At 42.9% G+C, this 25,671-nt stretch overlaps 1 protein-coding gene across 5 annotated transcripts in view; it reads left to right on the top strand.

The window, feature by feature from the left end:
- SHROOM2 (shroom family member 2) overlaps nucleotides 1–25,671 on the top strand; it is a 191,474-nt gene that overhangs the window by 62,969 nt on the left and 102,834 nt on the right. For all 5 annotated transcript variants that reach the window (XM_073667318.1, XM_073667317.1, XM_073667316.1 and 2 more), the window contains exon 2: nucleotides 10,708–10,853. In XM_073667318.1, the coding sequence (XP_073523419.1) occupies nucleotides 10,708–10,853 (146 nt within the window). The remainder of the gene's footprint in view (nucleotides 1–10,707; nucleotides 10,854–25,671) is intronic.

Genomic DNA, 25,671 nt, shown 5'->3' with positions numbered 1-25,671 from the left:
TTAAACATGTTACATTTTTTTCCCCATAGAAAGTATGATTGGTAGTATTCCTGGAAACGTAACGTGATTAAGAAAATAACCAGTATAAAGCGTCCAGTTATAATCTGCCACTCTCATCATTTTCACGCTAAAGCGGAAGAACTGATTTATGGGGCTATAAAAACGAGCAAATATTCCAATTAGTCTGCTGTGTGCACTCCCTACAGACGCCCACAACGAATTCATTGGAAGTTATCCCAGAAAAGCCATCGCGATGTTGTGGGTCATCATTGTATGAATATTGGTTGATGCAGACTTTCCTGGAAAAAGAACAGGAAATATAGATTCCCCTAAAGCCCCTTTACGTATATGAGTATTCGAAATAAAAAGATCTGTAATATTGTTCTGAAATTGTCCTACTTATCTGGTCCCCACTACAGCCTACAGTATAATCCAGAGCTGTAATCAGAAATGTCTCCCTAATGTGTAACGTTTGCTCTGACGATTTCTGCTTGTGGCAGTATAGCCATTAGATCAGGCGCAGTATATGGAGGCGCTAAAGTCGGGGCCATTCTGTGCTGTTGGCCTAGCCAATATATTTGGTGTAGTACTGTGCAGGAACCATGTGGCTAAGGTATGGGTGGGCACTACGCTGTTCAGTTTTAGTTCTGGACACTAAAGCCCCCGTCTCACATAGCGAGATTGCTGCTGTGTCACTGTTTTGGTGACGCAACAGCGACCTCACCAGCGATGTCGCTATGTGTGACACTTTGCAGCGATCAGGCCCCTGCTGTGAGGTCGCTGATCGCTGCAAAGTGTCCTGGACCATTTTTTGGTCGTTGCCCTCCCGCTGGTCAGCACACATCGCTGTGTGTGACCAGCGGGAGCAGCGATCAGGCTGGTAACCATGATAAACATCGGGTTACTAGGGGCACACGCGCACCTAGTAACCCGTTGTTTATCATGGTTACGAGCCTGCTAAAGTGAGCGGTAACCTCCCGCTCACCGTAGCAGAGTGGTAACCATCATAAACAACGGGTTACTAGGTGCGCGTGTGCCCCTAGTAACCCGATGTTTACCATAGTTACCAGCCTGCTCCTGCTTCAGCAGGCTGGTAACCAGGAGCAGGACATCATGGAAAGATTCTTTCCACGATGTCGCTGCTTCCCTGATCGCTGGTGAGCCTGCCTGTTTGACAGCTCACCAGCGACCACATAGCGACGCAGCAACGATCCCTGACAGGTCGTATCGTTGTCAGGATCATTGCAGCGTCGCTAAGTGTGATGGGGCCTTATGGCCTCATTCAGACATTTGTTTTTCTACCTCTTGAAGCTCATCAAGAGAATGCCAAGAGTGTGCAAAGCAGTCATCAAAGAAAAAGGTGGCTACTTTGAAGAACCTAAAATAGAAGACATATTTTCAGTTGTTTCACACTTTTTTGTTAAGTATATAATTCCACATGTGTTAATTCATAGTTTTCATGCCTTCAGTGTGAATGTACAATTTTCATAGTCATGAAAATACAGAAAAATCTTTAAATGAGAAGGTGTGTCCAAACTTTTGGTCTGTACTGTATATATAACTGTGCAGTAACGCTTTACATGTAGCACAATATATTGCTGTGGCTTTGTCTCTATATAGTGACCTGTTTCATCACATGCGGGGTTATGGAGGAATCCTCTTGCTAGATTCATTCCTTACACAGGATATCTTGGGCCTTGCGGCACCTTACATATTCCTTGCACATGCCCTGTTGTGCGGCAGAAGTTTGATAACGATCCCACATTTTAGCTTCTTTTCATCAAATATTACGCCAGCTGCTGGAAACCACACGTGCGGCTTCCTCCCTCACATGTCGCTGTAGTAGTAGGTCTTCAGGCCTCAGCTTGTGGAATCCTTGCCCTGTAACCTTCATAGGCTGTAATGGTGACGGATCTAATTCAGTGAACATTTGGATGCTGTGAGAAGGATGGAGAGGCGAGGATACTCTAATTGTGACGGACTGCGGGGGCTCAGGAGACTGGGCGGCATTAGTACCTTGGGTGATAGAGAAAATAGTAGTTCTACGAGTCTAATGTGGCGCCCCTGAGGGTTCGACCGCCACAGGAATGCTGCCCTTCTGCATTGGAGTGTAGTGTTCCTCCTCTGAGGTAAGGCCGGTGCGATGGTAGTGATTTAGCCTTTTGCATCCAACACCACATTTCCACCAGAGGGAGCTAGTTTGCACTAGGTGCTGCTCCCCTGGTTACAGGGAGACTGGGGAACACAAAGTGGTAGGAGCCAGTTAGTGGGTGTGGGTGGAGGAACAGTTAGTCAGTGAGACTTCTAATTTCATATTTAATAGAATGCCATTTTTGATCTTGGTTCTTGTTCGTCTTTTGGTCCTTTTGGCTACTGCTTGTCTAGTCTTTGGTCTGTCTTTAGTCTAGCCTTTGCTAGTCTGTCGGCTGTCACTGTGCTGTCAAACTACTGTGTGTTAATGTGACTTCCCTCCTGGAGCGCAGATCCTGTGTGGGCCTGCACCGACATGGGACACAGCCCTCGTACCCCGATCTATGGGACGAGAGGTAGGTTGCAGACAAGGAATGTCTCAACCCGGCCAAGGGCCAGGATCAAGAAGGCTCGGGAGCTTTAGAGTGTGGCTCCCTAGCAAATGGGTCCCGGGGAGAATGCAGACGGAGCGGAGCACGCCACCTGTCCTCGCCTACCTGATCTATTCAGTGGGATTCCGGCTGCAGGAGGGGTACCGGCCCCCGACTCCCGACCTCGTACTCTCCCGCGCTACTGCTCCCCCCCCTTCATCCTGCCTTGCCTGCCCTGAGGCCATGCTCCGCCTGTGGGGAGCAGTGAGAACTCTAGCCGCCATGACACCGGGCCTCAGCGGACTGCTAGCGGCGCTGGTGGCTCATCACCAGACACCACAGGTGGCGTAGTCGACAAATGGCACTCAACCCTGAAAGCCCTTACATCCTTTTTAATGTGACGGCCCTGGGCACGGAACGGGTCCAGGCCACGGCTGCATCCCCCTCAACATCTGACCTGGCTCCGAGTACCCCATCTTCCCAGGGCAGGGCTGCGAGCGTCACACTTATAGGGGTTGTCCACTACTTTTATCCTCGTGATAGGTCATCAATTTCGTATTGGCGGGGGTGCGACACTTGGCACCATAAGTGATCAGCAGTATTCAGTGGTAGCCGGATGTGATCAGTAGTGGAGCTGCACTGCACATCTCCATTCATTGTGTAGTGGCTGCAGCGGGGTACTGCAGATCGCTCCTGTCCTTTTTAAGTAGGGGCAGATGTTCAGTACCAGGCTCCTATACAGATGGCAGAGCTCCACAACTGATCACAAGATTAGCTGATCGGTGGAAGTGACCGGTGTCGCGCCCCTATTGATTAGATATAGCTGACTTATCCTTCGGATAGGCTATCAATATAAAAGTACTGGACCACCCCTGTAATATGGTGGACTGTAAAATCCATTATATTGCTGTATAGCTGAAGCTGTAATGCTTTCTGTCCACAAGACTCTAGGGCAGTGAAGACCGATGTGCAAACAGCTGAGCTTACAGTGGAAAAAATATATACCTCAGATCCTAAATTGTGTGTAAAGGAACCCATGTACCTATGGAGTCCGCTGGACATTTCTAGTCTGAGAGTCTGGCTTTTACAGTTAGGCCTCACAGACACTGGATTTTTTTTTCTGTACATGAAAAAATGGACTTTTTTTTTTGTTGTTTTTTTTTTAATCTGTCACTTTTTAAAAAAAAATACCTACATGGTTGGCCTGTTCTGCGTTACTGAGAAATCGATATGTAAATTAGAGTGAAGCACTAATATAGATCTGAAGCCTCTGTCACTCCAGCTCTATTCCTGCCACGCTTTCTACTGACCGTCACCCATTCATTTGACTTGACGAGCTTTATCAGTAAATGGCTTTGTGTTTTTGTTGTGTTTTTTTTTGCAGACGACATCCTCAAGAAAACAAAACATAGAACGCACACCTGTAAGGCTATGTTCATATATTGCATTTTTTCAGCGTTTTTTTTCTGCAGCAAAACCTGATCTCTTGCCAGGAAGATTTGGTCAGGATTTTGCTTGTTTTTTGCTGTGTTTTTGGTGCATTTTTGCTGTGTTTTTTTCAGTCCTTTTGTCTCTTTATGCATGTACAATAAGTTCAGTGGAGAAATAAATAAATCTCATTTTATTTCATCAGGTTTTGGCACAAAAACATTGAAAAAAAACTGGCACCTGCGTTTTTTCAGTGTTTATTCACCACCCATTACTTCCAATGGGTTAAAAAATGCTGAAAGAAGTGACATGCTCTATTCTGCAAAAAAAACATGCAAAGCACAAAATACTGATGAAACTAAAACCAAGATGTGTGCATGAGATTTCTGGACTCTCATAGACTTTGCTGGTACTCTAAAACGCTGCAGAAAATTTGCATAAAAAAAAGCGCAGAAAAAACGCAATGTGTGATCATAGCCTAATCGTGTATCTGTAAAGCACGAATAGAACATGTACATGAAAAGTAGACTGAGGCTGCGTATACTTCTTTCTTCAGGGGCACACTGCTCTTCTCTCTCAGCTTCCCGGCTTTGCTTTTCCAAAACCCAGAAAACCCTTTTAAAGTTTTTTGTTTTTTTTCAGGTTTCCAAAACTGCCTAGCGTTTAAAAGAAGTGACATGATGATTTTTGAGGAAACGTTGTGTTAAAGGGAACCTGTCATGTAATGGAACAATTTGCAGATGTGCGATTAATCTGCAGGTTAATAGCGTTCTAAAGCCGTGTGGCCGTCACACTAAAGGCCCGGCTCCTGGGAGGAAATGAAGTTTATTCCTCCTGGCGGCCTCAGGCTTTCAGTCATAGAGGCTTGGCTTCAGTGACCGCTCCGTACATAGTGAGCAGCGGCTGTAACCACGCCTTGGCATTGACTGACAGCCGGCTCAGTAGTGCCTGGGTGTGTGTACAGCCATACTGTGGCAACCACACAACTTTAGAACGTTATTAACCTGGAGATTAACCCCATATCTGCAGGTAATAGCATTTTTTTGACATGACAGGTTCCCTTTAATGCTTTTCTTAGGCATTCCCTGTAAAAAAAAAAAAAAAAAATTGCGCAAAACTTCAAGGCAAAAAATGTCAGCGTTTCCTGAATCAGTTTTCATTTCAAAAACTCGTTGTTTTTGCCCTCTTTGAGAAAAGGTTGTGTGAAATTACCATAGCCCCCTTTATCTTCCTGTGGAGCCCCCTTTCATCTTCCCTGTGGAGCAGCTCATGGTCCAGGTTTGCTTCAGATGCCGACTCGGCCGCTGTCGGCCAGGAGGCAGGGTTACGGGATGCAAAGTGCTTGTGACATTTCCATAGCCGGTGAGAAACTTCTAAGGCTATGTGCACATGATGTACCCGCCAAGTTTTTTCAGCCAGAAGACTCTTCTAGAAACCGGTGTTTTTTTACTGAAACATCTTTTTTTTTTGTTTTTTTTTCCATCTTTGTGGTTGTTTTTTTGCAGCTTTTTTTTTTTTTTTTGTATGAAAAGTAATGACCCGCCTGAAGAATAGCCAGGTTTCCTTTTAACCACTTTGCGTCTTTTGGAGACCTGAAGCGATTAAAAGAAGCTTGCCGTTTATTTAGGGCTTTATCAGATGCATTTTGGAACATACCGGCTTGAAAAAGCCTTCCTGTCACATACCTAATGCAGGTACATCGGCAATTTTTACAAAAAGTGCAAATCACTGTGTAGTACTGAGAAATAGTTTCCAGCTCCATTTCTATCGTGCATATTAGAAGTTAGAACCGTTTTCGGGGTGTCGCCACCCTTCCCATGTTTGCCCTTGGAGTGCTGCTTCCTATTAGCGATCTCCGCGCAGAACCTGTGCGGCGCTGATTGCACAAGCTTCCTTGTTGATGGGAGTTCCCTAGATTAGTCCGCGAATGTTTACATTGTATATAAAGCAGATTGCCAGATAAATAATGGAATAAACCACAGTCGTAAAACATTTTTACATTCCTTGCAGGAAATGGCTAATAGTTAACGTCTGATTAATGTTTAGAAGGACCCAGCGCCTGCCCTGACCCCCCATTATGCAGCATATTTTCTGGTTAATAAGTCACCGGCCTACAGGGGTGATTTTTGCTGATACACATGTGGGTCAGAGCTTCTGCTGACAAGCTTGCTCATGTTGGGTTTGCACGTCTCTGTAATCACGGGATCAGGATGGAATTTGCCTCCGCGGCTCATACATACATAATACAACTACTCCTTGTATACGGCATGCCGGATTTTATTTCTCACCATTTGCCAGAGGCAGTTTTTGCACAATATTAAGGAGTTTTCTCTGACTTGTATAGATCATCGAGTAATTAATTTATCCGCATTGCCCTTGGGATATTTAAAAACATTTAGGATCTTTTTTTATTATTATTTATTAGCATTTTGTAATACTCTCTGGTGAATGAATAATGGTGAATGTATTAATGAGTAACGCTGAAACTCCTGATATATCCATAGGGGTTCATTACTTCTGTCCCGTATATGTCCATATACTGCAAAAAATAAGGTGTAGAATAATGTAGTAGACCTCACTATTCCAACCCAAAGAGTCTTGTAAAAACAAATGTTTACCATGGAAGGCTATGGGCAACAGATGCCATTTAATGGCATGTGACACCGGCAACCATTGGATGTATGTGCCATGAACTTTTCCTGATGTGACTGTTAGATGCCATTGTAGCCTATGTCTGATTGATGCCAATCACCAGTAGGATAAGGCAGTTGATAAGTCATGAACAGCTGATGGTATGAGTTATATGGATGCCGTTACATCCCATAAGTGACGGATGCCCTTATCACTGCCACATGTGACTCTGGTGTCAAATCTTCTAACATCTTAAAAATTTTGATTAATGTCTAAATACTGATGCTCGATCTTCATGACGAGGAATAAGCTTCACGAGCCATGTGATTGCAAAGTAGATTGGACCTCCGATTGACTCATCGCTACTTAATACTTGTCTTTTTGTGACATAAGATGACCATACACTTTGTACATCTGTTGTCCGACACTTCTTCATTCAACAGCTCTCTCTCCTGAATCCCCCATTCTGTTTTCAGCATGGTTGATAGTTTTTTAAGAAGAGAGTGGAGTAAGCCACTAGTGGACCGCTCTCCTGTTGGCTGTTTTCCTGGAGAACAAAAGGATTTGTCATCCTTGTACTTCAACAAACCCAATCTATTTTTCCTCTGACCTCATCTGTCAGGGAAGAGTTTCCAGAAGCCCCAATACACATTTGATGGTCGCTAAAATGGATAGGTGTTGCCCAAGTTAAAGAGAATGTGTCCTCAGAAAATGACATATTGTTTAAATCTGTTTTTTGTCTTCAAAGAATTTTGGCAATGTTTGTTTTTTCTTGTTATTTTTTAATATCATAATCTTTATTAAAAAAATAAATAAATAAACCTTGCAGTTCCCAAAATGGCCAGTAGGGCTATTTTAGAATCTAATTTCCTGTTGTTTCAGGAAACCCACATGTACATTGGCAACAAGAGACCGACTCGGGCCGTATGTTTTGTATTGAATTGTCCGAGCATATACAAAGGTCGCCGTGAAGGGAGTGGAGCAGGCGAGCTGTTATGTGTATAGACCTGTCATTGTAGTCCTGTCTGTGATGATAAGGTGCCTTCTGAAAACTCTTCCTGAAAGACAGGATGTTTGAGTCTAAAAAGCCTTAGTGGCGAACGTGGCAAGATTACTCATTTTCATTTTTTAATACAGATCGTGTTCAGAAAAAAGAAAACACTGGCAAAAAATTTTAAGAAATACATGTAACACAAAAGCCTGATTTAAGCGATAGTTAATTTTCTGATAACACATTCCCTTTACTTATGTGCCTGTAGCATCTCTATTTGACCACCTGAAATATTAGAGATGATGGTATTCTTCATTGGGATTACTGACAAATTACCCCTACTTTGTCTTCCTTTATGAGTGCTGCTGAGAACATTGGAGCCTATTCGTACTGAACAGTCTAATAGATCTACATGTTTAAGCTCAGACCTCCCGTGTAAACAGGTATTACACCACCGCCGATCGGTAAATGTAAATCCAGCCTTAGGGTGTTTACGAGGAGTCTGAAAAATCGCTCAAAAAAAAGACTTGAAAGACTCTTCCTAATCGTTTCTATTGAAAAGCAACTTGCTGTTCATATGTTCAGTCGTTTGATAATTTTTGGTTAATTTTTGGTTACCTTCAGGCTTTCAAAAGCACCAAGCGTTTAAAAAAAAAAAAAAAAGACTTGTCAATTCTTCAGGCGCTCTAAATTTATCAATAGATATCAATGGGATGGCTACAAAAACACCACTAAGACGTCTGGGTGAATTTTTGATAATTTTGTAAGCGTTTTTGAGGACTTGTTGCCTCATAAAATATTTTGAATTTTTTCATGGCCTAATGGATTTCAAAAACCATACAGGGAATCCCCCACAAGGTGCAATAAAAACACTAGCAAACTGTTTACAGAAAAGGTTTCTGAAAAACTTTAACAAAATACTTGAAGAATGCGAGCAGAAAATGCCTAGAAAATGCAGCATACGATAAGCGATTCATGAACTTGTCGTTTTTGAATGCCTCAAAAAAAAAAAAAAAAATAATAATGTAATAATAAACTATCGTAACTCCTTGCACTCACCCCAAGAGGACAAAAGGATCAGTAGTCTGAAATCGGACCTGCCATATCCTTTTTTCCACTGATGTCCTCTATCTGGGAGAGTCAGGAGGTCCCCACACACATTGGACTTGTCGGCTGAACCCGCCATTATCAGTGAATACATGTTTAGTCTAATGTGTATGGTGGCCTTAAAGCGCACCTGTCGGCAGGATTGTGCTCAGTAAACTACATACACTGTCAGGTGGGCGACATTACACTGATTAAAATGATACCTTGTTTGATGAAATCCGTTGATGAAATCCTAGCCCCGCCCTACTAGATGCATTATGTAAAATAGGAGGCAGGTCAGTGACGGCACAGTGAACTGTCATAAGAGCCTACAGATGAATATATAAGCAGAGCACCAGATAGAGCGCCCTCCACAGGCCACCCTGGAGCACGAGAATATCATTATCTCCAAACTGAAAGTAAGGATTACACAAGAACCACAAGACGGATTTCATCAACCAAGGTATCATATTAATCAGTGTAATGTCACTCACCTGACAGTGTATGTAGTTTACTGAGCACAATCCTGCTGACAGGTGCGCTTTAACAATTAGCAAATGGGAACATTTTAGGCAAAAAAAAATAAAAGGGTTTTCTATGACTTTGATATTGATGACCTCTCTTGGCACCCGACCTCTCAGCTCATACCTGGATCTGTGGCCAATGGTGTTCCACAGTGTATCCAGCCAGAACACTACAGCTCTGTACACTGCCTAGTTGTTGTTCTCAGTACTGCAGTCCGTCCACATGAAAGTGAATCTGAGTTACGATACACAATAACTGTTGCTACATAGTGTTCAGGGTTGTAGTGTTCTTGTTCTGTACATGGTGAAGCTCCAGCGGCCACACCACCAGGTATTGACTGAGTGATGGAGATTGTCAGACCCCCATCAATCTTATATTGATGACCCATCTCAAGGATAAGTCATCAGTACCTTAGTCCCAGCAAACTCCTTTAAAAGGGTATTTGTCTATCAGTGTTGTGCTATAATATAATGATGGAGGGGTCCGACCCTGGGAGCCTTGCCTTTCTGGGTGCATAGTGACTGAGGCCCCTATGTGATTTCTCCAGCACAGCGGCACTTCCCGTCACTACCTCTGCAGAGCATTGCAGCACTGCTCCGCTTCTGGTGTTGCAGTCCTCAGCAGTGCGGATAGCCATGAGTATTGTTCCCTACAGAGATACTATTAATTATTTGCTTATTCTTCATTCTGTAGGACATTGGGGGTGCCAGCGTTTGGATTGCTGTCAATCAGGAAATGATTCCCTCTAACTTTAATTGCAGCACAATAAATCCTATATTTTACAGATCCAGCTGACTAGGCCTATATAAGTACCAGCCTCAGGTTATTTTTGTATTTTTCACCTGGATTAGTTGTACAACGTGTTCCTGTGCTACCAGATTTATTTATATTTTATATGGGGAAGCTTATGCTGGACGTGATAATAAAAGAAGTGACATGTTATAAAGTTTATTCCAGTCTGCACCCACAAAAATAAATATATAGACACTGCCATCACTTATCACATCCAGCAAATGCTTATTAGCCTTATTTATCGCAGGGCAGCTACGACTTTTTATAACTTCTTCCTGTGACTGGTGTATATTTATTCCTGACCTGTCTTTATGTATGTAGCAATGTGTTTTTATATCTGTCGCTGAACTTCAAGAGGTCGTGAAATCCTCCTTGATGTTCTCTGTGACGGATCAGTCTTGAATACTCTGGTCACAGATCGCTCACATTACTTTGTATCAACAGCTAAAACTTTTTCAATTTTGGCAGAAGGGTGTGGTGATGGTGTGATAGACTTGTAGGTTGGTGTTGACCCTGAAAGTCATAAAATCATGCAAATTCTTTGTGTATCCTACACCTCCAACCAGTGCATTATTGGGCTCTTACCCAGTGTTTGTGGTATTTTTTACCTTGTAATGATACTTATGACTGACATTATCTTTGACCGGTCGGTTTGTAGCTGCAGATGTTACATTTTTTCTTTCATTATTGCAGGTTGAAGAAGGGAGCAAAGCTGGTGAGATACTAATGGCCGGAGATGAGATTGTGAATATCAATGATATACCGCTCTCCGGTTACCGCCAGGAAGCCATTTGTCTAGTGAAGGGATCTCACAAAACGCTGAAAATGGTTGTGAAAAGGTAAGAAACTCGCCAGATTATTACTGGCACAATTATTTTATAGGTTATAAGTTGTAAAATATAAAACAATATTGACATAATTCTGAAAAATTGCTGTTTCTACTGGGTTTAGATACCATAAAAATCAAAGCTTTTACGCCAGAAAAGTGGTGTCAAAGCTTTGAGAAGTTTCAAAATATTGTCTCGACTCGTAGTTGTGCCAACATTTTGCGACTTTTCACAGCTTTTACGCCTACACCAAATGAATGGAGCTGGGGTGGGACGGGGCGAGGTGAGGACTTGACTGTTGTAGAGCACCACTCCTCACACGTTCCAGATTTATCAGGAGCGTCTGGCTCCACCACGTCTCTTCATCAAGACCAGAAAGAAAATTGCCGGTATTGATGAATTGAGGCCTATGTGTTTAATACTGGCAAATGTGGCACTAGTGAATGAGGAGTTGTCCACATACCCCTATCTAAGCTCAATAGTGTTAAGGTCCATTTACATTGCACACTTTACGCTCGTTTCACCGATGATCTTCACCAGTGTACCATGCTCTTGCTTAGGTTCAGTTCACACCAGCATCTTGGCTTCAGTTTATTACAGAGTAGTGCTGGATATGCTATATGCATTTTTAAACACTTACCGGTGAACCCCAACAGACTCCATTGATGTTAAGTCTCTTTTTGGGTTCCATTATTTTTAATGGTGAAAGGAGCATGACCGTAGTGCTGTGCACTGTACTTTTTCTCATTATTTAAAAAAAAAACCCTAAACAAAACTGAAGAACCCCAAACTTTAGTGTGAACATAGACTATTAATGTTAGTTATTCCTAGGGCTGTCTGTAAATAGGAGTGACAGCTTGTCTTTATATTTAGAAGCGTTTTTGTCCATCAAGTGTATGAGATAATGCTTGTCTACATTTCCTCAAATGTTAGCGTCATCACTATCTCACTTGACCAGTGTATCCGGATATGACTATAACACCAAGCATAAAAATAACTCCTATATTAGGTGTATAAATTCATAGATGTGTTTGTGTATATATAATGTTTTTTTTAAATATCTGTCAGTTTGTAGAAAGTTAGTCTCATGTAATTTTGAGCAGCCTAATTGGCACAGATCATGAGCTGAACTTTCCATCTAAACCAAGGTGAACACAAACTAAAAAAATTTAATGGCCAATAAAGCACTAATGCATGTAAATGAAATGGTGCAAATAAATGTTAAGGTGTAGAGATGTTTCTGCATGCAGGTTGGTCCTCCGTGGCAGCCGGTCCAGGACATTGCTCACTTCTGTGCCGGCTTTCCTCTGCCTGGGGTCCTTGACTAGGCCCTCACAACGTCTTAACATCTCGACGCACATTATGATAGTCCTGGTGACTAGGTCTCATTCGATGTCATGACATTGCAGGGGCCTGATCAATGGTAGAGGAACCGTGGATGTCAAGCTGAGTATTGCCAGCGCAGAAGTCAATACTGTCCTGCTCCGGGTGCCATGGAGGACCACACTATATGCCGGATAGGGCGGTTTGACTCTCTTTGTTCATCTTTTATTTGATGAAAGTGTTGAGGAAGCAGCTCAGCTTTTCACTACTGGAATAACCCATTCTCTTACCTCGCACCCATCTAAATGTATAGCCTTTTTGCTTATTTTTCTGTAGCTAACCCCATCCAGATGTTCCTCAGAATCCACTTTAGCATCTCTCTGCTTTAGCCCTGGGTAGTTACCATGATATATAATATATGGACATTGGCGAGTAAAAGTGCCACCTATTGGATACATTTTTATTATAATGTATGTTTGTTTTTCTGCTTTTCTTCCAAATAATGGAGCCTGATTAGTAAAGAAAGCCTTGGAAATGAACCTGCACGAGTGCCAAGTGAGACGTACTATTGTATGTAATCTGAAGTGCTGCTTGGACACTCGTTTCCTGTGACAAATAATAGAATTCTTTTTTGGGAATCCTGAGTGCAGCGTCCGTCTGATAAGATAGTAACACAGCCAGTACAGGAATGTGGTTAATGCCCTGCAATATTGTTATTATTCTGCATACTATTAGTGCCACTTTTACCTCTGACCCACCAGGATGTGAGTCCAAAGTGTAGTGGGGTCCTGTCACTACAAAGTCTGTGTCCAAATCTCCCAGTAGTGTGGGAACCTATTTGGTTGTAATTGTTGATATGACGCGATATTGTATATTTGTACTTGTTTTTTTTACAAATATGGCAGCTGATGATCTCATTGGCAAAGTAAGGGTGATACATTGATATTTATAAGGTTCATTTATGGTTTTTTTTTTTTGTTTTTTTTGTTTTTTTTTTTGATTTTTCACGCCAAGTATATCAGTACATGTGAAGATCATCAATGAAAGAAACAACGTCTCATTTTATCGAGGCAGGACCTCTTCCGGTTTGTGTCCACCACAGGATAGCATTTCATAGCATTTGCCTTGTCAACATGTGACCGGAGCAGTGAGGAACCACGATACCAAGCCATAATAATATAATAATCTTTATTTTTATATAGCGCTAACATATTCCGCAATGCTTTACATACATTATCGTCGCTGTCCCCATCGGGGCTCACAATCTAGATTCCCTATCAGTATGTCTTTTGGAGTGTGGGAGGAAACCGAAGAACCCGGAGGAAACCCACACAAACACTGGGAGAACATACAAACTCCTTGCAGATGTTGTCCTTGGTGGGATTTGAACCCAGGACCCCAACGCTGCAAAGCTGCAGTGCTAACCACTGCGCCACTGTGCAGCCATGGCTTAGAGTATGTAATTATAACATGTCTATCAAGAAGGCAACATTTAGGAGGTTTCAGAAGAGATGTCGTCTTCTCAGTTGAAATTGGAAAGTTGAGGATAAGAATGTCTTGATACCCATTGACAACAATTGGGGTACTTGGTGCCCCCCACCAGGAGACGGCTTATATTACACTATTTACACCTCTGCAGGGTCTCATTGGGGCTCGTGCAGACGACCGTATAACTCATACGAGTGCTGTCTGTGGTTTTGACTTATAGCACATGTCCGATTTGCATCCGATAATCAGATCATACTTGGCCATTCATGTCTATGGGTCCGTGGAAAACATATGATGACGATATCTAAATGCAGTTGGATTTTAACTGGCAGACTGAATGGAGAAGGTGGAGAATATTTTTTTTTCCCCACCTCGGAGAAAATCTGATCACCCTCTGATCACCCTCTGATCACCCTCTGATCACCCTCTGATCACCCTCTGATCACCCTCTGATCACCCTCTGATCACCCTCTGATCACCCTCTGATCACCCTCTGATCACCCTCTGATCACCCTCTGATCACCCTCTGATCACCCTCTGATCACCCTCTGATCACCCTCTGATCAAACCCTGATCAGATTGTGATTAGGATAATCGGACTGATTTTCTCAGATGAGAAAATAATGGTTGTGTGACCCTAGCCTTGGTCAGCATCCATTCTATGGATTTCCAGTTACTGTAAGACAGTGTGTCTCTGCAAGGAGAAAATGACTGTGAACACAACATGACAAAAAGATACACCGACTGTAAATGAAATTAATTGTAATAGTTTAATCTGGAGAAGTGAGTTATTTTAAGCAGATTCTTTCATATTTTTGCCAAATAGTTCATGCTGTCCGAACCATGTGCAGGAGTACTCACATACTGGCAGCGTGTAAGTTTTGCTCTAAATTGCTGCCGTTTTTCATAGATAACATAGTTTAAGAATCTGGCCGGGGACCGCACATCTCAGATGACTAGTCTGATACAGGTCCGCTACTCCCCAGTCTGTAGAGGGGATCAGGCCGTTGTTTCGGGCAGCATGAATCAGATGACCGGTTCTCTTTAACCTTTTCTATAAAAATAAAAAGTTTGTATATCATATTTTCCAGAATGGATCTGTCTGGTTCTTACATCAGTGCAGAGACTTATCACCATTCTCTTGATTAAACTCGATAGGAGGTGCAGACTACCTTTTCTTCACAATCTGTGGGGTCTCTTATAGATTTGTCTACAATGTTATAGGGAAACTACTTATAGCAGATCCTCATGTTGCTGCGGGTACAGCTCTGTTCACACCTTTATTAGGCTGTTCATTTGTATGTTTTCTGGGATATAAGGGTTATCTTTTCTCCTTGGGAGAGGAGAAACATTATCCCTTAGATCCCAGTCAGAAGCCTCTGACCTAGCCAAATCAGGTCTCATGCTTTGCACTGACGAGGGGCAACATCCCGAAACACCGTGTCTACAAATTGAGATTCTGGTTTGGCTTTTGTGCTTAGTAATATGGCAAGACTCGTTAAAAGGTCAATATTGACTTTTAGGATTACGACTTCCAATAGGTAGCACCACAGTTCAAGTCCTCTTCTCTGAAGAGGCTAGTTTTATTTTTGTTTTCTGGAAAGAGAGAAACGATATTCATGCTGATGGATCTGTTGCGTGGCTGATACAAACCGCACCCGAAGGACCCCATTGAAAATTATAGGGTCTGTCGGGTTTTCATTATAGTGTTCTTCATTTTACCGGGAATATGTCACCATAAAAATAGAGTTTAGCTTAATGGAATATATATATATTTCTTTCTCTCTTTATTGCATGATGATGCATGTTTTTAGATTTTGCAGCGGCGTACTATTGTTTCCGTAGCCTAGTTTATTTTCTAGCAGTGGCCGAACCTGCTGGTATCTCCACATTCCATCACCTGTTCACAAATAGAGCCAAAAACCCAAATTAATTCTTCAGTGGGAGCGTGACGTTTTCCCGTTCAGTAGGTTCTTTGTGTGCAGACTACTGTGGATGTCTAACACCAATAAATACCCCACATTCCTGCGCCAACTGGATCCTGATAACCTTGAGACATCAGAGCCAGCAGGTCTGCACCTTTATCCTCCTGCTTATTTTCATTATGTCTTTGCTGTGTGAGTCCTGGGGATTAGGCTCCAAATTTCTAGGCCTTCCACTCCCAAAACACAAGGAAAGTAAAATGGATAATGTGAGGATAATGAAATACTCGTGTGTAAGCTTTGGGCTTTCTGCGTTATGTTCTCTGTATATTTTTGTGCATTGTATTATATCATGTAGGTTAGATTCTTTCATTCTGTGAGAGTGCTCTCCTGAGAGTATCGTCTAAGAGAGATGGCTACCCTCTAAGTCAGTGTCCTACCTTATCCCGAACCTTGCAAAATAACCAGGGATAAATCCCAAGATAAACTCCTCTACAGACAGCCTGCTTCAGGGTGTTTGCCCATCATCAGGTAGAGCTTGCAAAGAGACTCTTTAGCCAACGTGTGGAAGTACCATTTCTTGGACACCAGCTAAGCATGGAGTCTCCCATGCAATGCTCCATTGGAGAAAAACATGCAAACTAGCTCTCCCACAGAACAAAAGGAGCTACATACCCCCTATGGGAGGGGGCTACTTCTATAAGACATTGTCCAACCCTTTAAAGAGAATCTGTCAGTAGGATCAACCCCTCTAAGCCACCTTTATGAGCATGCAGTTCATAGAAATGTGAATTAATAGAGAAGTTGATATTTGTGATCCAGTGTCTTATTCCAGAGAAATTCACACTTTTCTTAATATGTAAATGAGCTTTTAGGATCTATGGCCAGACACTGATCTGCATGAGAATCTGCCTCAAGAGCTTATTTTAAATGAAAGGAGGAGTTACCAGTGTGAGACATGTAATGACTGACCGTCTGCTTTCCTGATCTCACTGCAGAGCTGTGTGTTATTACAAAGTGGCTGGAGTAGAGCAGACATATAGCGGGAGAAATAAGTATTGAACATGTCACCAATTTTCTAAGTAAATATATTTCTAAAGGTGCTATTGACATGAAATTCCCACGAGATGTCGGTAACTCATCCAATTCACACAGGCAAAGAAATCAAGCCACATATGTCCATAAATACTGTATTTTTCGGACTGTAAGACGCACTTTTTTCCTCCAAAATTTTGGAGGAAAATGGGGGGTGCGTCTTATAGTCCAAATGTTGCGGGGGGGGGGGGGTATATACTGTGTGGGGGGAGCGGTTGCGGCGGAGGAGTGGGGCACAAGAAGCAGCCGCCGCCCGCTGCAGCCTACACTGTCCACGCTGCTAAAGAAAATGAATATTCACTGCTCCCCACGCCCATAGGCATGGGGAGCACTGAATATTCATGCTCCTTAATAGCGGCACACAGTATATCAGCAGCTCGGCTCCTGCTGCTGCCGGGCGATCGCGTGTGCATGCTATTAGAGGACATGAATATTCTGGCAGCTGATCTCTCCTTGTGAGCCGCGCATGGCAGTGACGTCATGCGCGGCTCACATGTAGAGATCAGTTTGGGCAGACAGGACGCAGCGCTGGAGGAGAGAGAAGAGCGGTGAGTAGGAGTGTTTATTTTTTTTATGTGCAGCGTGATGGGGATTAGGGGGACCATGCATACCAGTATAAGGATGAGGGGGCCATACATACCAGGGTAAGTATGAGGGGGCAATACATACAAGGGTAAGGATGAGGGAGCTATACATACCAGGATGAGGGGGATCACGCACACCAGTATAAGGATGAGGGGGCCATGCATATCATGATAAGGATGAGGGGTGCCATGCATACCAGGATAGGGATGAGGGGTGCCATGCATACCAGGATAGGGATGAGGGGTGCCATGCATACCAGGATAAGGATGAGGGGTGCCATGCATACCAGGATAAGGATGAGGGGTGCCATGCATATCAGGATGGAGGGGTGGCATGCATATCAGGATGGGGGCCATGTGTAATAGGAAGGGGGGGCATATCTACCAGGATGGGGGATATTATCAGAATAGGGGGACATTACCCCTATACCAGTGTCTGCAGCAGACTCGCTCACCCTTAACAGTGCATCATGACCACATTTTTTGCTTACATTTTTTTTCTATTTTCCTTCTCTAAAACCTAGGTGCGTCTTATGGTCTGGTGCGTCTTATAGTCCGATAAATACGGTACATTTATATGTAATAATGAGAAATGACACAAGGGAGAAGTATTGAACGTGCTTACTGAAATTTAATAAATACTGTGCAAAACTTTTGTTGGTGATGACAGCTTCAAGACGTTTCCTGTATGGAGAAACTAGTCGCAGGCATTGCTGAAGTGTGATTTTTGGCCCATTTTTCTACACAAATACTCTTCAAATCCTGAAGGTACCGTGGGCTCCTTCTATGAACTCTGAGCTTTAGTTCCTTTCCATAAATGTTCTATTGAATTGAGGTCTGGTGATTGGCTTGGCCATTCTAGCAGCTTTAGAGTTTCTTTGGCTGTGTGTTTGGTTTGGGATCATTGTCTTGCTGAAATGTCCACCCTTGTTTCATCTTCTTCATTCTGGTAGATTGTAGACGATTTTTTATCAAGAACATCTTGGTACATTTGTCCATTCATCCTTCCTTCAATGATATGTTTGCCAGTGCCGTATACTGAAAAACAGCCCCACACCATGATGTTCCTACCTCCAAACTTTACTATTAGTATGGTGTTTTTGGGGTGACACGCAGTGTCTTTTGGCCTCCAATCATGTGTATTATGACATCCGTAGAGTTCAATTTTGGTCTCATCTGACCAGACTATATTCTCCCAGTATTTAACAGGCTTGTATAAATGATGAGCAAACTTTAAACACGATTGAACATGCTTTTTGTTGAGAAATGGAGTCTTGCGTTGTGAGCATGCATACATGGAAGTTGAGTGCATTACTTTATGGTTTTGTTTGAAACAATTGTACCTGCTGATTGCAGGTCTTTCTGCAGCTCTCCACAGGTGGTCCTTGATTCTTGAACAACTGTTCTGATAATTATTTTCACCCCTGTGTCTGAAATCTTGCGGTGAGCACCTGATCGTGGCTGGTTTATGGTGAAATGATGCTCTTTTCACTTCTGGATTATGGCCCCAACAGTGCTCACTGGAACCTTCAGTAGTTTAGAAAGTCTTCTATAACCAACGCCATCAGTATGTTTTGCAACAATAAGGTTGCAAATGTTTTGAGGCCGCTCACTGGTTTAACCCATCATGAGATGTTTCTTGTGTGACACCTCGGTAATGAGACACAATTTTATAGGCCATCAGTTGAACCAGCTGAAACTATTTTTTACTATTTTACTAAGTGGCAGGATTGTTTTCTAATTATTGATGCATTTCAGCTGGTGTCATGACTTTTCATGGCTTTTTGCACCTCTTTCTTCATGTGTTAAACACTTTTTCCCTGTGTCATTTCTCATTATTACACACAACTTAATTCATGGACATCTATGGTTTGATTTCTTTGCCTGTGTGGATTGGATGATGGGTTCTCACCGACATCTGGGGAGAATTGCATGTCAATAGCACCTTTAGAAATATATTTAGAAAATTTGTGACGTGTTTAATACTTATTTCTCCCGCTGTAAGGATGATTACACCTTCGCTTTCATCTCAGACAGCCAGTGTGTGGGCAGGGCAGTACTACAGTGCTAACAGCACTGTGAGGAGAGCTGCTAGAACTGTTTGTAATGATACTAAGCTCTGTGAGAAGAGTGGACTGTCTGCTATTACATGTCTCACAGAGGAGAGTTTGCTCTCCTGCTCCAACTGACAGCACTGTGAGAGGAGATCTACAACTCTAGATGTGGTTGTAATGAAGCAAAGTTTAGGTCTTCTGTACTGTGTTAGTCACAGTCACACCCAGCTCTGCAGTGAGACCAGGAAAGCAGACTGTCAGTCATTACTGGTTCACACTTTTCATCAGATCGCAGATCTCATGGCATCAATTTATACACACATGACCTGAATGCCTGAATATAGACGGCTAGGGAGGGTTGATCCTATTTACACATTCCCTTTAACAAGCAACATCACCAGGAATAAATGCTAAGCCAGAAAAGCATCTACATACAGCTGTTTCAGGGTTTTTACTCCTCATTAGTGTAGAGCAGTGGCTGGCTGATTGTGCTACACACATCTTACAAGGCTCTTTAAATGACTGGACATTGACATATAGGGCATCCACTTCTCCTAGGTGGTATTTTATGAGATAATATGTATTACAGTAGATACCTCCTTATGTCACTCTTTAAATCACATAAACTAATGATGTACTTATATCAGTAGATAATCGGCAGTGATCTGCTTGTCCGCCTGCATAAACATGCCGGTGATCATTCGACGTTTGAGCTCATTAAGCGACTGGATCATTTATGTCAACAAAAGAAATGATTGTTATTGGCAGTGCATCGCCGCCATGTAAGCAGGTGATATGCTGCTGACGTCATGATTGTCTATGGGATCACCATGATCTATTTGCTATCCTTCTATCCCCATTATTAGTCGATGGGGACTTGTGTATAGTCGATCAACAATCATTAATGGCTTATGTAAGGGCCAAAATCGGCACGTCTAAGTGCACCATAATGCTCTGCAAAATATAATTTCTAGTAAGAGCTAGCTCTAGTGCTTGGGTTCAGGCATTTGTGGAATTGCGAGAAGTTTGGGCCTTTGCACACGACTGCATGAAAAATTCACTACAGAAGCGCACAGTGCACATTTATTCATGGCCTCGGTGCCAGCTCTTCAGAAGGTCCATCTTTCTGCACTTTATAGGAAATCCACAGCTTTGTACAGTTTGCGCTGCAGATTTCCTCTGCAAAATGTGAATGAGAAATTTTCCTCTTAATGCTGCTATTGTAATGCCCAGCGGATTCTCTGCACACAAGTCCGAAGCAGAAAATCTGATGCTTCTTGGTCCCGTGGGAAGACATTAAGAGCATCATTGAGACCTGTTCACCTTCTAGATAACGCTTTGGTGGCAATTTCACAGTGTTAATTTTTGATGACCGATAAAAAAAAATGTATTTTTCATAATAAGCTTCAGAAAAAAAGCTACAAGTGGCCTGGCGACTCTGCCATGAGGTATGTGTAGTATGGCTCATGCACCAAGAAAATTATTCCTCTCCACTGAACAAATTACTTAATAAGTATGGTGCCAATCACATGTGAAAAAGTACAGATCACTTAGCAGAGTGACCAAGGGGGTCCGTTTCATTCCTAGTTAGCACTTTGGTAACGATTCACAGGATGCTGAGAATTTCCAACTGTGAAGGAAATCACACTTTCCTTGGGCCTTATACGATATCATACTAGTATGAAACCCGTACTAAGGAAAACCATCCCTTCTAGAAATGAAAATCAATGTCAATTGGTTTTTAAAGTAAACATTCTGCTGCTGATCTGAATTTCATCGTTGCAAATTTTGGTGTAAAATCCACAATTGATGTACTCCCCCTTGTGGTATATTGGGGATGTGCAGTCCACTACTTTTCAGAAAGGTTATACAGTACGCACATAAGTATATATAGTGTGGTGTGTGTATATGTGTGTGTGTGTGTGTGCATATATATAATATATATATATTTGGACACTGTAAGTAAAGAAAAACGAGTGGCCATCATTACTTTAAGAAATGAAGCTCAGTCAGTCCGAAAAATTGGGCAAACTTTGAAAGTGTCCCCAAGTGCAATTGCAAAAACCATCAAGCGCTACAAAGAAACTGGCTCACATGAGGACCGCCCCTGGAAAGGAAGACCAAGAGTCACCTCTGCTTCTGAGGATAAGTTTATCCGAGTCACCAGCCTCAGAAATCGCAGGTTAACAGCAGCTCAGATTAGAGACCAGGTCAATGCCACACAGAGTTCTAGCAGCAGACACATCTCTACAACAACTGTTAAGAGGAGACTTTGTGCAGCAGGCCTTCATGGTAAAATGGCTGCTAGGAAACCACTGCTAAGGACAGGCAACAAGCAGAAGAGACTTGTTTGGGCTAAAGAACACAAGGAATGGACATTAGACCAGTGGAAATCTGTGCTTTGGTCTGAGGAGTCCAAATTTGAGATCTTTGGTTCCAAACACCGTGTCTTTGTGCGTCGCAGAAAAGGTGAACAGATGGACTCTATGCCTGGTTCCCACCGTGAAACATGAAGGAGGATGTGTGATGGTGTGGGGGTGCTTTGCTGGTGACACTGTTGGGGATTTATTCAAAATTGAAGGCATACTGAACCAGCATGGCTACCACAGCATCTTGCTGCGGCATGCTATTCCATCCAGTTTGCGTTTAGTTGGACCATCATTTATTTTTCAACAAGCCAATGACCCCAAACACAACTGCAGGCTGTGTAAGGGCTATTTGACCAAAAAAGAGAGTGATGGGGTGCTAAGCCAGATGACCTGGCCTCCACAGTCACCAGACCTGAACCCAATCGAGATGGTTTGGGGTGAGCTGGACCGCAGAATGATGGCAAAAGGGCCAACAAGTGCTAAGCATCTCTGGGAACTTCTTCAAGATTGTTGGAAGACCATTTCCAGTGACTACCTCTTGAAGCTCATTCAAGAGAATGCCTAGAGTGTGCAAAGCAGTCATCAAAGCAAAAGGTGGCTACTTTGAAGAGCCTAGAATATAAGACGTATTTTCAGTTGTTAGTTGTTCTCACACTTTTTTGTTAAGTATATCGTGTGTATGTGTATGTATGTATGTATATATGTATGTGTGTGTGTATGTGTGTGTGTGTATATATATAGGATAAATAAAGGGAGCACTTTAACAACAGAATATAACTCCAAGTAAATCAAACTTCTGTGAAATCAAACTGTCCACTTAGGAAGCAACCCCTTTGTTGAACTGATTAGTATATATGTAGCTTACCACAGGCCTAGGTGGTCTGGAGTTGGGACCCGGTCCTATTTGTCTACCCTTTTTATATGCATTACTTCAACTTTGATATACAGTAAGGTTTTTAATATAGACAGTATAGGTACCGTCCCAATTTAGGGTCACCTTGCCGCTGGTGGGACGGCTTGTATACTTTTTTTGATCAAAAATAGTTCACTAAGTACCCTATATTTATTATGCATCTTTGCTTTACATTTATATATAATGATGGTAGGGTATGAGATATATTTTTGTCTTTTGTAGGTTTTGCTTCTTTTTGCTAGTGTGAACATGCTCCTATTTCTTGCATGTCTACCATCTTAGACCTCAGTTCACATTGCTTGGTTTTTTGTCCACTTAGGAAGCAACACTGATTGACAATCAATTTCACATGCTGTTGTGCAAATGGAATAGACAATAGATGGAAATTATTGGCAATTATCAAGACACCCTCAATAAAGGAGTGGTTCTGCAGGTGGGGACCACAGACCACATCTCTGTACCAATGCTTTCTGGCTGATGTTTTGGTCACTTTTGAATGTTGGTTGTGCTTTCACACTCGCGGTAGCATGAGACGGACTCTACAACCCACAGAAGTTGCTCAGGTAGTGCAGCTCATCCAGGATGGCACATCAATGCGAGCTGTGGCAAAAAGGTTTGCTGTGTCTGTCAGATTAGTGTCCAGAGGCTGGAGGCGCTACCAGGGGGACAGGCCAGTACACCAGGAGACGTGGAGGGGGTCGTAGGAGGGCAACAGCCCAGCAGCAGGATCGCTACCTCCGCCTTTGTGCAAGGAGGTAGACCTGCCAGAGCCCTGCAAAATGACCTTCAGCAGGCCACAAATGTGCATGTGTCTGCACAAATGGTTAGAAACCAACTCCATGAGGGTGGTATGAGGGCCCGACGTCCACAGATGGGGGTTGTGCTCACAGCCCAACACCGTGCAGGGCGCTTGGCATTTGCCACAGAACACCAGAATTGGCAAAGTCGCCACTGGCGCCCTGTGCTCTTCACAGATGAAAGCAGGTTCACACTGAGCACATGTGACAGACGTGACAGAGTCCGGAGACGCCGTGGAGAGCGATCTGCTGCCTGCAACATCCTTCAGCATGACCGGTTTGGCAGTGGGTCAGAAATGGTGTGAGGTGGCATTTCTTTGGAGGGCCGCACAGCCCTCCATGTGCTCGCCAGAGGTAGCCTGACTGCCATTAGGTACTGATATGAGATCCTCAGACCCCTTGTGAGACCATATGCTGGTGCGGTTGGCCCTGGGTTCCTCCTAATGCAGGACAATGCCAGACCTCATGTGGCTGGAGTGTGTCAGCAGTTCCTGCAAGATGAAGGCATTGAAGCTATGGACTGGCCCGTCCGTTCCCCAGACCTGAATCCGATTGAGCACATCTGGGACATCATGTCTCGCTCCATCCACCAACGTCGCGTTGCACCACAGACTGTCCAGGAGTTGGCGGATGCTTTAGTCCAGGTCTGGGAGGATATCCCACAGGAGACCATCTTCAACCTCATCAGGAGCATGCCCAGGCATTGTAGGGAGGTCATACAGGCACGTGGAGGCCACATACAATACTGAGCCTCATTTTGACTTGTTTTAAGGACATTACATCAAAGTTGGATCAGCTTGTAGTGTGTTTTCCACTTTAATTTTGGGGATGACTCCAAATCCAGGCCTCCATTGGTTAATAAATTTGATTTCCATTGATGATTTTTGTGAGATTTTGTTGTCAGCACATTCAACTTTGTACAGAACAAAGTATTCAATGAGAATATTTCATTCATTCAGATCTAGGATGTGTTATTTGAATGTTCCCTTTATTTTTTTTGAGCAGTGTATATATTCATAATACACTGCTCAAAATAATAAAGGGAACACTTAAGGCTGTGTGCCCACTATGCGTTTTTTAAGCGTTTCCGCTGCGGCAATTCCATTACAGAAACACTCAAAAAACACTTGGTAGAAGGTCTGCCATGTTCCCCAATGATAATCCGCAAGTGCTGTGCACATGCTGCGGAAATTTCTGCTGCGGATTATCATTGCGGAAAAATCCTCAGCACAACCAATTATTTTGCGGAATCGATGGTCCAGATGGATGGAGTGGAGGATGGACACCCCATGCAAACACGGCTACGGCGCCAACAAGGAGGAGGTGGAGTAATGTTTTGGGCTGGAATCATGGGGAGAGAGATTGTCAGCCCCTTTAGTATCCCTGAAGGGGTAAAGATGAACTCCATAATGTATGTGGAGTTTCTCAAACAGCACTTCCTTCCATGGTTCAAGAAGAAGAACCGTGCATTCCGCAGCAAGATCATTTCATGCATGATAATGCACCGTCTCATGCTGCACATAACACATCTGCATCTCTCGCTGCTGTGGGCATAAAATGGGACAAACTTATGGTGTGGCACCCATGCTCCCCTGACCTCAACCCCATTGAGAACCTCTGGAGCATCATCAAAAGGAGTGTCTATGATGGCGGGAGGCAGTTCATATCTAAGCAACAGCTCTGGGAGGGTATTCTGTCCTCATGCAAAACAATTAAAGCAGAAACCATCCAAAACCTGACAAATTCAATGGACGAGAGAGTTCAGAAGCTCCTTTCGAACAAGGGGTCCTATGTGCAAATGTAACGTCACCTAGAATAAAGTTTTGAGTTGAAAACGGTTTGATTTCAGTTTGTAATAACCTGCTAATGCTTATAATTTCAAAAATGACCATTTTTTTGTTCTTTATTAAAATGAAAAGGTTGAAAACTCTGCTGTGCATAATAATTTGGAACATGCATTTTGAGTGCAGTTTGAGTTTTTTATTTTTTTTTTAAATATACTGTTATCATAGGCAGTTTGTACAAAAACCTTTCAATTGTACTCTAATAGTTATTTGACTGGAAAATTACAATGACTGCAATTCATATAGGTAATTTGTGAAAATCTGAGAAAATATTATTTGCATAATAATTTGGAACACAGTGTAAATCCATGCTGTTTGCATGGATTTATATAGTGTGACCAAGTTGTCAAGCACTTTCCAAGTGATGCTAAAATCGCTTGGAAAGCACTTGACAACCTGCACGCTTCACTTCCGCATGTCCCTGGCAGGAAAACGCATGTA

Source organism: Phyllobates terribilis, unplaced genomic scaffold, assembly GCF_046119375.1.
Source record: "Phyllobates terribilis strain yellow unplaced genomic scaffold, ASM4611937v1 Scaffold_2__4_contigs__length_985480577, whole genome shotgun sequence".
Taxonomy (NCBI): Eukaryota; Metazoa; Chordata; class Amphibia; order Anura; family Dendrobatidae; genus Phyllobates; species Phyllobates terribilis.
This window is presented reverse-complemented; position numbering and strand designations above follow the sequence as displayed.